This window comes from Nansenia antarctica, assembly GCF_963989245.1.
Source record: "Nansenia antarctica genome assembly, chromosome: 1".
NCBI lineage: Eukaryota > Metazoa > Chordata > Actinopteri > Argentiniformes > Microstomatidae > Nansenia > Nansenia antarctica.
This window is the reverse complement of record NC_137674.1, coordinates 46,351,012-46,364,628: the sequence shown is the minus strand read 5'-3', so window position 1 is coordinate 46,364,628 and position 13,617 is coordinate 46,351,012. Positions and strand designations below refer to the sequence as shown.

Sequence of the window (13,617 nt, the reverse complement as noted above, 5' to 3'; positions counted from 1 at the left end):
GGTGGTGAGGCTGGCTTGACCCTCACCCTCCCGAACAAATGGTGCTGGCTGCCACCGGGATGACGGGGGAGGAAGGGCGTTCACACTTGTCCGTTGACTTTCCAGCACTGCTGCAAGACACCTTAGCACCTGGTCGTGCCGCCAGGTGTAACGGCCTTGGGTAAGGCTGGTCTTGCATCCCACTAAGATGTGCTTCAGTGTTGCTGGACTTTGACATAGAGGGCACGTGGGGTCTTCGCCATACCACTGGCTTAGGTTTGCAGGAGAAGGCAGGACATCGTAGGCAGCCCTGATGGTGAAGCTCGCTCTGAATGCCTTCATCTCCCACAGATCTTTCCAGGAGATCTTCCTCTTTTCCACTCCTTCCCATGCCATCCACTGCCCTTGCTTTGCCTGCGCCTATAAGTTAACTCCATAAATATAAAATGACATAGATATGTGTCTTAAAGATGCATTACAGAACATTGTATTAGATTGCTTATCTCATTAGAACACAGTCCTCAGTTTAAGGCCAACAATCTATTGAAAAATAACCTTTTGCTCATGGATGTGGGGAGGCGTACCCTTGTCTGGCCAATCAGCTCATTTCTTAACAATATTTCTGTGTATTATATACTATACTATATTATATACCCTTTTTTGACTTGTGAATGCTAATTTCAGAACTAGTGGCTGGAAATATACAAAAGTTCTGTAGAACATCTTTAATTGCCATGCAACACATGCAAATTCAGACCTAAACAACACATCAATTACATCAAGCTCCCTAATTTTGTAGTAATTTCACTTTTTATACACTTAAAAACAAAACAACAGTAGCATGTTGAGATCTAGGCTGGCCTTTAAATTTAGAAAAGCACAAGAAGAAAATGTTCTTGTTTTTCCTGCTTCCTCAGTCTGTGGTGGTGTGCATATTTATAATGGGAGACCAATGTCTGGATCCCAACTATACTTTCCTCCATAACTGTTGATTTGTTCATCCTGTTCCCTCATCTGTGAAATGGCCATCTGGTCTGGACCCTCTAAACATCCAGGCCTGCACTCCAGGGGGGCTGTCGCCTGCCCAGACACACACATAAGACATCGCACCAGATTGCATTAACATGACACTCACATGAAGAGGAGCCGAAGGCTTGTACACCACTTTCTCTTAGTGTAGTACAATACAGCAATTACTGTACTGCAGGGAGCTTGTTGCTTCTTCATGTTTTCACCTCTGGGTAAGAGCAGTTGGGCAGCATGTGTCACGGTCTGGTTATTTGGGCCGCAAGTTGGCAACCAATCAAAATGTTCAGACTTTCTTTTTTGAAACACAGAAATACATTTCAATCACAACACAAACTTGCTAGTCAAGCCACTCTACTTCACTTTGGTGAGTACCGGTAATCCCCACTGCTACTTAGTTAACTATAACACTACTTTACATTGTTAGCAGACTCACAAAACAAGCTGTGTTAGTTGACTAGCGAGTGTGTCATTGATTTTCAGCAATGCTGAAATGTATTTACATTTTTCTAAAGAAAAGTCAGAACATTAAATCAAATGCTGACTTGCGGACCAATTCACCAGACCATGTCACATATGAGAAAAACATGTCTAAGGATTGCAGCCCACAAGTGTTCAAAACAACATTAGTAGCCTCAACCGAAGAGGCGTCTGTGAACAGAGGGGAGTGGATATGCTCCCAAAGCTGCCCTCTGCAGGGTCCACCCAGTGGTCATCTGGCAGGAACAGCCCAACACAGAGAGCCAGTCAGGGAGCTTCTCACTGACTCCATAGTCAGAGCCTGTCAGGGCCCAGGAAGGGCTGTGTACTGGAGGATCTCTCTCTCTCTCTAATTCTCTCATTCCCTCTCTGACGCAAACACACACACACACACACACACACACACACACACACCACACACACACACACACACACACACACACACACACACACACACACACACACACACACACACACACACACACACACACACTTGTTTCAAATGATCTAAGACACACGTAAAGCATGTTAGAACTCATCCTGCCTACACTAAAGCCTGGTTATAGACCAGATTGAAAAACACATAGCAGGCCAGGTGAGAGTACACTTGTGAAAACACTTGTCTTAGATGAGGTATAAACGTCCTCTGGCCAGATGCACAAGTCAGGCTTCTGTTTCTGCCTCTGAGGCGTCTCCTTTGCCCTCTTTCCAAAATGTATGAGCATAAAGAAATACTTGCACTTATGGTTAGCCTTAACGACTCAATTGAGACAAAAATAGATGAATACATCTTGGCCTAGCCTCCCTTCCATCTGGCCTAATGATATGTGTTTAAGTTATTTACAACAATATTTCCATATATTCCTATATTTGCTGATGTTATGTGTTATTAAATGTAATCTCTTATGGTGTTAGCGAATAAATATATGCTGGTAAAATTGGATTTCATTTTCCATACACAGCTACTGTATAATTAGGAGCATGTAGCCTTTTGCTTAATTAGTTCACAAGTAAAACATGCCAAACTATGAAAATCAAAAAAAAAATGCTTTTATATAAAGCAATTAATATGTTTACAGTAAAATATTCAGTTGTATCACCATGTTATGAATCTGTGTGGAGTTGTTGTGAGAACAGTTTTTCATTTATGGACAATGATACTGTATATACAGCACAGCAGGAGCAATGGAAAAGTCTCTCATGTGCATATGTTTGTTCACACATTTACCCATTTTATTTCCATCTCTATACATACACACATACTACACAAATATACACACTGCCTGTGGAACCTCTGATGTCCAGGAGGGAATAAAGGAAGTACAGTAGCGGCAGGATGGCAAATTCTCTTGGGTCTACAGCTTGACCCATTGTGGTTTCCATATAAAATACCAACGCTTGATCATTGGATAGATGGTCCAGAGTGGCCACTAGACAGATTTACATTACAGCTATTGCTGTCTATGGTTTTAAAGGAAATGGTTTTAGACACGCCACAGTGAAATTTGCATTGCTTGCTATATCATGCACTATGGTATTTTTCTTAACCCTCAAACAATTTGGTTATTTACACAATTTATTTTTTCTTGCTTGTGTCTGGTCCATGGTCCCTGAATTGGGCTCTGTAGCCTACTGTATGCACCAGGACAGTTACTAATCCACCATAATGACTGAGTAACAACAACACTCATAAAAAAAAAAACATAACCATGTGTTTTGTGTTTTGGCGTTGTTGTTGTTTTGGGTGCATTGTAAAAAAAAACACAAGCTCATGTGCAAACACGCACATGCATAAACAGACACAGAGACGCAGACACAGACAGACACACACACAGACAGACAGACAGACTCAGACAGACAGACAGATAGACAGACAGACAGACACAGGCAGACAGACTCAGACAGACTGACAGACAGACAGACTCAGACTGACAGATTCAGACAGACAGGCAGACAGAGACACAGACAGACAGACAGACAGTCAGTCAGTCAGACAGGCAGACAGACAGACAGACAGACAGACAGAAAGACAGACAGACAGACAGACAGGCAGGCAGAAAGACAGACTCAGACAGACTCAACCAGACACACAGCCAGACAGCCAGACAGACAGACAGGCAGACAGACAGACACAGGCAGACAGACACAGACAGACAGATTAAGACAGACAGACAGACAGATAGACAGACAGACTGACAGGCAGGCAGATAGACAGACAGACAGACAGACAGACAGACAGACAGACAGACAGACAGACAGACTCAGACTCAGACTATGACCCTGTGTAGCTATTACAGTTTGTGTGAATCAACTCTCCCTTCAGAGTACACACAAACTCTGGCTCTGTCAGGGCCTTCTGGCACGACTGACATACCAGCCCCTTATTCACTTTCAGCATCCCTTTAGAAGCCTGGGCCTGAGGGGAAGAAAGAGAGACAAAATAGAGGGACAATCATATTGATGAACATAGCTACTGTCAAAGCATACACTCCATTCAGACAGACTAGCCGGAGTGAGTCAACATGCACATTACTCATTTCAATTCAATATTTTACTCATACATTTTCAATACCTACATTATGAATACCTAATGAATATGGGATTCCTGTAGGTAAAGGAAATGCCAAATCATTGATTAATCTCACCCAGGTGTACTTGTGTCTGAGGAGCTCAGCCTGAGCCAGGCCCCTCTGCACCCCTCCCATCCGTCTCTGGTGACAGGTCTCTCTGAGGGACCCCAGCAGGAAGTGGGTGACCAGCTGGAGGGACCAGGACTCCGGCAGCACCTGGAGGACTCTCTCTGGGTCGAAGGCTGCAGCGTTGGTGTTCAGCAGGTCCACAGCAGCGCTGATCAGGTCCGTTGAGCCCAGGTAGATCTGGAGCAGGCTGAGGAACAGAGTCTGTTGGAGCTCCCTCCCCTGCCCCTCAGCAGCCCTCCTACAGTAGGCCCCCGCGGCCTGGAGGTCCCTCTCCTGGTGGACTAACATCTGGAGGGCCTGGTAGTGGTCCCCAGCTCTCCCCAGCAGGATGGCTTTCTCAGTGTGGAGGGCTGTTGTCTTGATGGTCTCTGGGATGGTAGAAATAATTAGATTCAGATAATAGGGATCCTACTCAATCATAACTGGAGATCGGGAAGAATGATTGAATTCAACTGCAGCTGTGCTTCTTCATTCAATTTAAATGACATAGGCCCTTAGGTAGAGTAGTGGGTAATAGTCCCCTAATGTTATCACGCTACACTTTCATGGGATTCACTAACCATTTACAGTACTAGTGTTGTAAAGGGAAGACTGCCAGAGTAACAGCTGCAGATTCTCTCTGGTCGTTCCTCCATGGGAGTCTGTTTCCTCTCCTTTCTGGGAGGCCTGGAGTATCTGGGTGACATATGCCAGGGCCAGGAAGGTATGATGCTTCTCTTCCTGGAAAAGAAAAAAGATTAGGAGCAAAAACATGCCTATTACACAACTTAGTCGACGCAAGAGTAATGTTATTCTGTGATGTAACGGTGTACCCACCTCACTTTGTGAATCATAAACGAGAAACTCCAGATACAACACCAAAGCTACAGGGTACTTCTTTAAAAAGGTGAGGACGTCCTCCTGTGTAAATGTGTTGTTGTCCTCCTCCGGATCTCTTTTGGTGAAAATCTGTATTCCAACCTTGAAAGGAGAATAATCATCTTATTACAATATATAAATATACATCCACCTGTAATGAAATTCACTTTTGAGTCTTTGGGTCATAGTGTTGTATTGTGTAACTCTGCCCCCTACAGTTCAGCTGAATGTATGGGGAGCATTATCCAGTACCTGCTGGTTTCTTTGGAGAGCCCAGGGTGCAAACCTCCACACCACATCTCTGTGTCTCAGTTGACTCAGAGTCCTCACAACGTGCTCATACACATCTGAACATGAGCTGTCTTCACATTGGCCATCTGCTATGTTCAACCAGGTCTGCAGCATCAAGCCAAAAAGGGTTCATTTCAAAACGTGTGTCTTTTGTCATTGCAAGGACCTGAATGTTGTTGACCTGAATGTTGTTCGATCAAACCTGATATCTGGTAACACAAATCTCTTAATTACCTGGATTGCGTTGGCAAACTGTCCGTGACTCTGATAGAGTAATCCGAGTGTGAAAAATCTGTGAGGGAGACAGTATCCACGCAGTATCATGAATCAACATAGTAATAGACATAACAGTAAACATATAAAGCATTGCGTTTCTCCGCTTTTGAATTGTTTGGATTTGTCGAAATTCATTTCCCCCAACTTATGATAATACAAACAAAAGACAGTCCAAGCAGCCTCCCACAGTGTAATCCTCTGTCAACACTTAACAATCTGGCACTTAACAATCTGGCACTTAACAATCTGGCAACAAGTTGGATGAAGGAGGAACAAGTTGACCCACTCTCACCTCTCGTGGTGCTCTAAGACAGACACGCATGTGTTCAGTGTGCAGGCATTAGGAGAGGACACTAACTGGTCTAAGACCTCTGTGTCTCTGTGCTCTGCGTACAGTCTCAGGAGTGCACAGTCCACATCCTGACTGCACCCCATGCCCTGCACCGACTCTCGGACCACTCGGAGGAAGTCACCCAGGAAGCCTAGGTACTGTTGAAATGTGTCCCTGTCTTCTTGCTGTAGCTCAGAGAGATCTTTGGCCGTGCTCACTCTAACCAGCCGGGAGTGAAAGGCCTCACAGAGTGGCTCCATCTCTGGGTACAGGCTGATGATTTCCCTGGGGTCTAGCTCACCTTTACTGTTGGAAAGGGTAACTGTTATTGTGGCACTCCAACACAACAGTATGTGTATCTCAAGCTGTTATCCTTATAGAGCAAACATATGGCCATTACTTGACAGCCATATGGTCTGATTTGATTGAAATGGAACATGAATCGAAACAGGCATTGTTTGAAATAAGCGCTGGCCTTACATGAATAGATCTTTAGCCTCTGAGAATGCCTCGTCATAGAACTTCACAAATCCAGCCATGCAAGTGATCGTCTTATGTAGTTCCTGCCAAATTAAATATACTCTCAGATGGGACATATTGCATGAGCATACTGTATTCTTTTTTTGTTCCAAAAAATGTTTGTACTGATTTATGGGAGCAAAAGATTATGCGACTGCACTTAAATCTCCAGGGCAATAAGCTATGTCTAAATTTAGTGCACCCACACACCGACACACCGACACACACACACCGACACAGACACAGACACACACACACACACCGACACCGACACAGACACAGACACCGACACACACACACACCACACACACACACACACACACACACACACACACACACACACACACACACACACACACACAGATATTCAAAAGCGACAGATAAAATAAAACTTTCGTACCAGACAAAGCATGATGAATGACTAATGAGCAGAAGGACCTCAGTTTAGCTTTGCACACATAACCTGGGAATCTGCTCTGAGTACAGTACATCCAAACTCCGACTCCATCTGTTGCCCTGGTCCTATCGTTCAATAACTCAAACATAGCTCAATATATCTCCCTCTGTGTTGTTGACACCCCCATTTCACAATGAGCTATCGACTTGTAATGTGATGGTGGCATCGACACATCCCAGGGGTAATATGACCACATAAGCTGAGGTTATGATGCAATGGCAAAATTACTGTGTAGTTGTAGGGATTTATTTGTGTTATTTGAATAGGTGGATTATGCTATGTTCGAGGATGGAAGAGTAAGACGAGAGGTTAATCCCTCTCAGATCAGCTGTTTATCCTCCGTGTTTTATCTTGTAATAACGCTTGGGAAGAACAGATTTGATTTCCTTTGATTTTCAGTCCTGTACTGTGATCAGATTCAGACCCTTGTGGTACAAAGAGAAAGCCTAGGCTGTGTGTCGTCAGTGTTTTACCCCGTAGGAGTCTCTGGGTAGGAGTGTTTTAACTCCATCCAGGAGTGTCAAGGCCTCTTCCACTCTCTCACATCCCACCAGGTCCTGGATCTGCTCCTCCAACGGCACCGGACACAATCTGAGGATCTCTCTCTCCATGAAAACATACACACCCTCTGAGGAAAGGGGAACACATTGATACTGTAGAGAGACACCCAACCCTGTTCATCGACCAGAGTAGGCATATAGAATGATGACAACCCTGCAGAATAACCAGGAAGGAAGACATTCATGAGTGAATGAGGGACCAAGCAAGCAAATGAATGAATGAATGAATGAATGAATGAATGTATGTATGTATGAACAACTGAACTTAAGAAATGAATTGATGGATGAATGAATGAGTGAATTGGGCTGGGACTGACATTAAATCGATGCTCATTTCAACGCGTTGTTGGTTGGCGTGAAGCTGCTTCATTTCAACCCATCACAGCGCTATGATCGGTGCCCTACCTGCTGTGGAAAGCAGGCCTCTGCTGGTTCTAAACAGAGGAATAGTCTGTTTGAGCTGCTGATCCACCATACTGTAGACATATAGAGCCTGAGGCTGGAGGGCCAGGATGTAGGGGAAATGCACCCCCGCTGCCAATACCCCCTCAGGCCACTGCACTGGAGGACGCTGGGAAACCCCCGTGTTCATTACAAACAAGCCTGTGGGAGAAGGAAATCCATATAACAAATATCCTGTGGCTTGATGAATCTATGTTCCCTTCCGTTTAACATGTTGTCTTGTCTGTTACCGTATGTAATGTATTGGGCTTAGGAATTGAAAACCATACACGCTTCTGCTGAAACGTTGTTTTGATTGTTTGATTGTTTTTCGTCCACAAGCTTTAGAGAGCGTGCTGTAAAGAGGCTGTCATCATCTCTTACCCAAAGAGCCAGGCCCATTCAACAGGAATTCCCCTTTGCCTGCCACGCTGACGATGACATTCGGCCTGTTGTGGTTGTGGGGGAAGAGATCCAGGGTGCTCCCTGTCTTGTAGTCATGAAGGAGGTACCTGTCGCTAGAGGCCACACACAGACAGGTGCCGTCCACAGCTAGGGCCATGGGGTCCTGGGGTAGGGCCACCTCTTTAACACACTCCCACCTATCCACCCCCACCACATGGATCCGGACCCCCTTCCTCCGACTGGAGGCTGTCACCAGCTCCACACACACAGACTGTGACTGGCTCGTCAACGACGACTCACACACCTCGAACAGAGACACGTGCTGGATCCGCTTCAGCGAGGGAACAGGCTCTAGGGAGAACATGTTGAGTGCGCTGACGGACCGGTCCCAGAGAACCAGGAGGTGATTGAGTACCGGTACCGCCTTCAGCCGGGTGACTGGATTGCTGGAGCCGAGCCGTCTCATCCTCCCCTCCCTGGTTCTGTAATAGGGGTCCCCTGGTTGACTGGTGCTGGGGAGGATCAGATGCTGGACCACAGAGTCTTTGGTTCCCATGTATATGTTCTTGCCATAGCACTCCAGGCAAATGATGTTGGATTTGTCCTTGTCTTTGGGGTTAGGAGGCTTTTCATAGACTTGCACTTGAGTGAAGGTTCTCAAACTCATTGTTGGTATTATCTTAGATTCTCGAAAGTTCTATGAAAAAAGACAGTCAGTCGAGCTTAGTCAGTAGCAATGTTGCAATACACTGTAAAGAGAAGGCCATTCAAAGCACATGCAGACAAAAAAAACAGCAACCCAGCTAAAACCATACTCACATTGGAGAACGTGAGTGATATCGACCTAAATGCAAACCTCTTCTTCAAAAGACGTGTGCCTATCTCAGTCCTGTTCATTTGGTTGTCTTCCCTGGGTGTGAAAAAGCCCAGCTCATTTGAAATGTAGTTTGACCTCGTCATCATGTGACGTCCTGAGAGGAAGTCTGTGTCAGCGTTTTTACACCACTTACTCTCAGCCCGGCCAGGACAATTGCACAATGTCACAGCCGGCTTGACCCATAAAATGCTTTTACGAGGATATAAACAATCCGTATGGTGAGAAATTGTATTTCTAAATGCCACAGAACTCTAAAAATGAGTTGTAGTGTTGGCTTCTGAGTAGAGCAGAGAGAGAGAGGTTGAAGTCAGCAGATAATATGTGAGGAGGAAAGTTAGAGACCAGATGACCAGACTGTATATTGTACAGTCAGCATATATACAGTATGAAATGGGGTATATTTAGCAGGGAGTCATAATTCATAACAATACAAATACAACTGTTATATATCCTTTAACCTCTCAATACATTTGTATTCCATATTTTCTATATCCAGATTTGCCCTTATCTGAATATGCCTCAAAGGGTTAGGGCTATCTCATTTTCTGTATTACATTAATGGTCTTTTTGCCTGTCAGTACAGTTGACAATACGTGACCTGACATGGCTGAGGTTATCCTCTCGGTGGCGTCCTTGCTGCAGGCTTCTCCGCTCTAAGAAACACTCTAAGCCATATAATGAACATCCCGATAGAGTACATGCACAGTTCAACAGACAGAAGGGAAACATGACACCAAGCTCTTTTTAATCATGGAGGCAAAATAGTGCTGACAGCCACAATCGTTTTAACACAACAGATACACTCGGTTGTATAGTAGAGTGAATTAACAATGACTAAAAGTAGAGTAGGTATAGTGAATTAAGTGTCTTCTAGGACATTCATTCTCTCATTTAATAATTGTTACTTTATCTGTGAATAAAAACTCAAATGATATGTGCAGACAAATTAATTGGAGTCAACAACATTCCTTTGTCATTTTGAAAGTCATCAGTGAGATTAGAGTGAGTCATACATTAACTTGTCAGATGATTAATTGAGAGAAAATATGCATTCATATAACATTCAAAGGCTGTGCTCAAATACTTCACACTATCACACTAAAACTGATTTAACTCGAAATTCCGATCTCTGCATTATTTTTGCCTTGAAAACCTTTGAATTGAAATCCAATACGATGTGTGTTATGTCTGTGATTCGATAATGGTTTGTTAACAATGTCGCACACATTTCTTCACACTTTGTGTTACATTTTGATATGTCTAGGCTTGTGGGGGTGACATGCTATTGGTTGGTTATAAAGTCGTGGCCATCTTGGTGAGGTCACTTATCCTTGTGAGGTCACTTATCCCTGCCACAGTCGGTGCACAGGACGTCGTCACGCTGGGTTAGGAAGCCGCGGCCAACCAGAGACACGGAGCACTGCAGGCAGGAGAAACACTCGCTGTGCCACTGACGCTCCTCAAAGGATGTGTACTTGGCTCCTGCCAGACCTGCCACACACACACACACACACACACACACACACACACACACACACACACGCACACACACACACACACACACACACACACACATACACAGATCATGAAGCATTCACAGTATTTACTCACTTTGTGTTTCTAGCGATTCCCAGAGCTGTAAATAGAGATTGTTTCTAAATAGAGCATCATTTGATCTGCATCAGTTGAGCATGAATGGTGCGATCCGGAATACAAACATTGGAGCAGTGACTCACTGGTGATGGGCTTGGTGCAGCCAACACACTTCTTGGCGTAGAGGTTGCTGAAGCAGTCCAGACAGTAGGGGTAGTTCTCTCTGGAGGTGAAACGTTGCCCTGACAGCTGCTTCTTACAACCGATACACAGGAAACACTCACGGTGCCACGGCTTGTCATTGTAGGTCACTCCACCGGTTGTTATGGCCTGAGAACGACACACACACATGCATGCGCATGCACACACACACACACACATACACACACACACACACACACACACACACGCACACGCACACACACACACACACACACACACACACACACACACACACACACACACACACGTAAACACAAACAAGGAAGCAGATTTTGATTACATTTTCCATTATCTCATAGCATCCAGACTCTATCAGTATTCTGTCACAGTCCGGTGTGGTATAAATATGCCAGAACCTGTTAACCTTACTTTCTTACAGGCACAGCACTGGTAGGCGAACTGCTTCTCGAAGCAGGGCACGCAGAAGTGGCCGGTGTCTTTGGGGATGAAGGACTTGGTTCCTATTGGCTGCTGGCAGCGGTTGCATAGGAAGCAGGTCTCATGCCAGCTGTTCCCCTTGTATTCCATTTTGCGAGAACCTGGCACAGGGGAGGAGGAGCAGCTGAGTCAGGGAACACTGACACTGGAACCCATACTGTGCCTACATGCCTCCCCAAAATGGAACACCTCCACCAGGGGACAATCTAGCGAAGATCAATGCCATAGTATGACAAAATCATATTTCTGTGTCTCCATAAGGAAAAGATGCATCGTTATGACATGTTTTTAAACACCTGCCGAGGGACTGCAGTTGAAAATGAGCCCATTGGCTAAAACTAGCAGATTTACAGTAATGTTCATTAATATATATTAGCCCTGTAAAACTAAACCTAAGTAATATGATGTTTCTTTATTATTCTGCATCATCATCATCATCTTCATTGTTGTTATCCAACCTGGCATGATGGTTTTCTTGCAGGTGGTACACTTGGAGGAGTGCTCATGGGAGTAGCACTCTGTGCAGAGCAGGAGATCGTCCTTTGCAGCGAAGGGCTTCTCAACCAGCGAGCGGCTGCACTTGGCACACTTGAAGCATTGGTCATGCCAGTGACGATCCTTATAGGACAGGTCCTGGCATGAAAACACATACAATTCAGACACAGTTAACTCATTACTGTAGTATTACTTATTTTACTTTCTTTACTTATTATTGTGATTTTTTATCTTGATGCTCTAATGCCAATGTTAAGGAACCAAAAGCCAACATTTTTATTTTGGTGTATTTGTACATGGATGTAATAAAAGCTATTTTGACTCTGATTCTGATTCACATGCGTAGAATAGACTGTGTCAGGCAGGTTTGGCAGCATAACTAGCCTGTTTGGGGAGTCATGATTGAAGTTTAGTGAAGGCAACCATAAAATCAAGCCTCGGCCAGGTCAGTACAGCACTCTTACCTTACAGTTGCAACCAATGGGTAAAGAGCAGTCCTCGCAGCAGTTGGCGAACAGATTATCATAGCACTTAACGCAGTACTGTGTGTCCTCCTTCATTATATACTTCTTTCCCAACAAGGAGTCCTTGCAGTAATGGCAGTCAAAGCGCTCGGTAGACATGGTTGCTATTTACCTGCAGCTCAGGAAAGTGAACCACAAAGAAAGACAATTATAAATCTCGTATTTCTTGCAATCACGATCCAAGCCATTTCATCCCTTCTCATCAACCCTCAACCATTTCGGAAATAGACCAATTTTCCATGTTTCAGAAGTGGCTGTAGAGGAAAAGTTTTCTGTAAAAATGAGAAAGATCTTTCTATACCTTCTATACCTCTGTTGATGCTGAGTTCGGGGAGAGGCTGGAGTTGATGGCTGCAGAGACCAGACCAGGCGTGGGATGGAGAGGGGATGGGATGGACAGAGGGGTAAACCAGGATTAAGGGGGATGCATTGGGAGGCCCATCTATAAATACTAGCCCTCTTATTAGCAGTAATCTCTGGGGAGAATGGACAAGCTACACTGCTAATTCTGCACCTTTTAAGGGAGTTCATGCACACTGCCAAAACATTGTTGCTGAGAAGTGGTTACTGTATGAGATGTATCTTGAAAATACAATGGAAAATACATGTTTGTTGAGGGAAAAAACCAATGGCTGTATGCATGAAAGATGCATAATTCATAATTTTTTGTAGAAATATACAGTCAATTGGAAAATGGTATGTATTATATCGGGATCAATAAAGAATTGATGGTCAAAACTCCCTGCATAAATGTTGTTAACGGAGATAACCATATCCCTTAAAATGTGTGTAAAACTCAGAAATATTAAACAAAATGCATTTCTGCTTCCAATATATCAGTAACCCTGCCACAATAACAATTGACAATTCCTCCACAAGGATTGTCATCAGTCCACCCCCAAACACGGTTCGAATGCACTTCGAATAGAGCCCTCTTATATTTCAACACCCTGGGCTTTACACAGTATTTGGTTGCTGTTTAGTTATGGCAGTGTGTCACACTAGTGGCCCATGTCCTGTCACTGAGCCACACTAGCGGTTGCAGATGGCTTATGAGACCAGGACGCCAAAAGCTTAGCAGTTGCCAACCCCTCTCAGAGGCTATTGACAGTGCCTTGGCTTCGCATCAGATGGGAGACGCTGTGA

At 44.4% G+C, this 13,617-nt stretch overlaps 2 protein-coding genes across 2 annotated transcripts; both read right to left on the bottom strand.

Moving 5' to 3' along the window:
• Positions 1–3,757: 3,757 nt before the first annotated feature.
• Positions 3,758–8,989, bottom strand: LOC308150545 (transforming growth factor-beta receptor-associated protein 1; the record flags this gene model as incomplete). The annotated part of the gene is made up of 11 exons (XM_080523363.1): positions 3,758–3,901; positions 4,131–4,552; positions 4,745–4,904; positions 5,001–5,144; positions 5,295–5,438; positions 5,568–5,625; positions 5,902–6,246; positions 6,421–6,503; positions 7,390–7,544; positions 7,882–8,079; positions 8,302–8,989. The coding sequence occupies 11 exons, from the start codon at positions 8,987–8,989 to the stop codon at positions 3,758–3,760; spliced, it is 2,541 nt and encodes an 846-aa protein (XP_080379489.1).
• A 1,549-nt stretch (positions 8,990–10,538) lies between these two features.
• Positions 10,539–12,570, bottom strand: fhl5 (four and a half LIM domains 5; the record flags this gene model as incomplete). The annotated part of the gene is made up of 5 exons (XM_080540246.1): positions 10,539–10,690; positions 10,936–11,122; positions 11,384–11,553; positions 11,911–12,085; positions 12,412–12,570. The coding sequence occupies 5 exons, from the start codon at positions 12,568–12,570 to the stop codon at positions 10,539–10,541; spliced, it is 843 nt and encodes a 280-aa protein (XP_080396372.1).
• Between the last annotated feature and the right edge of the window lie 1,047 nt (positions 12,571–13,617).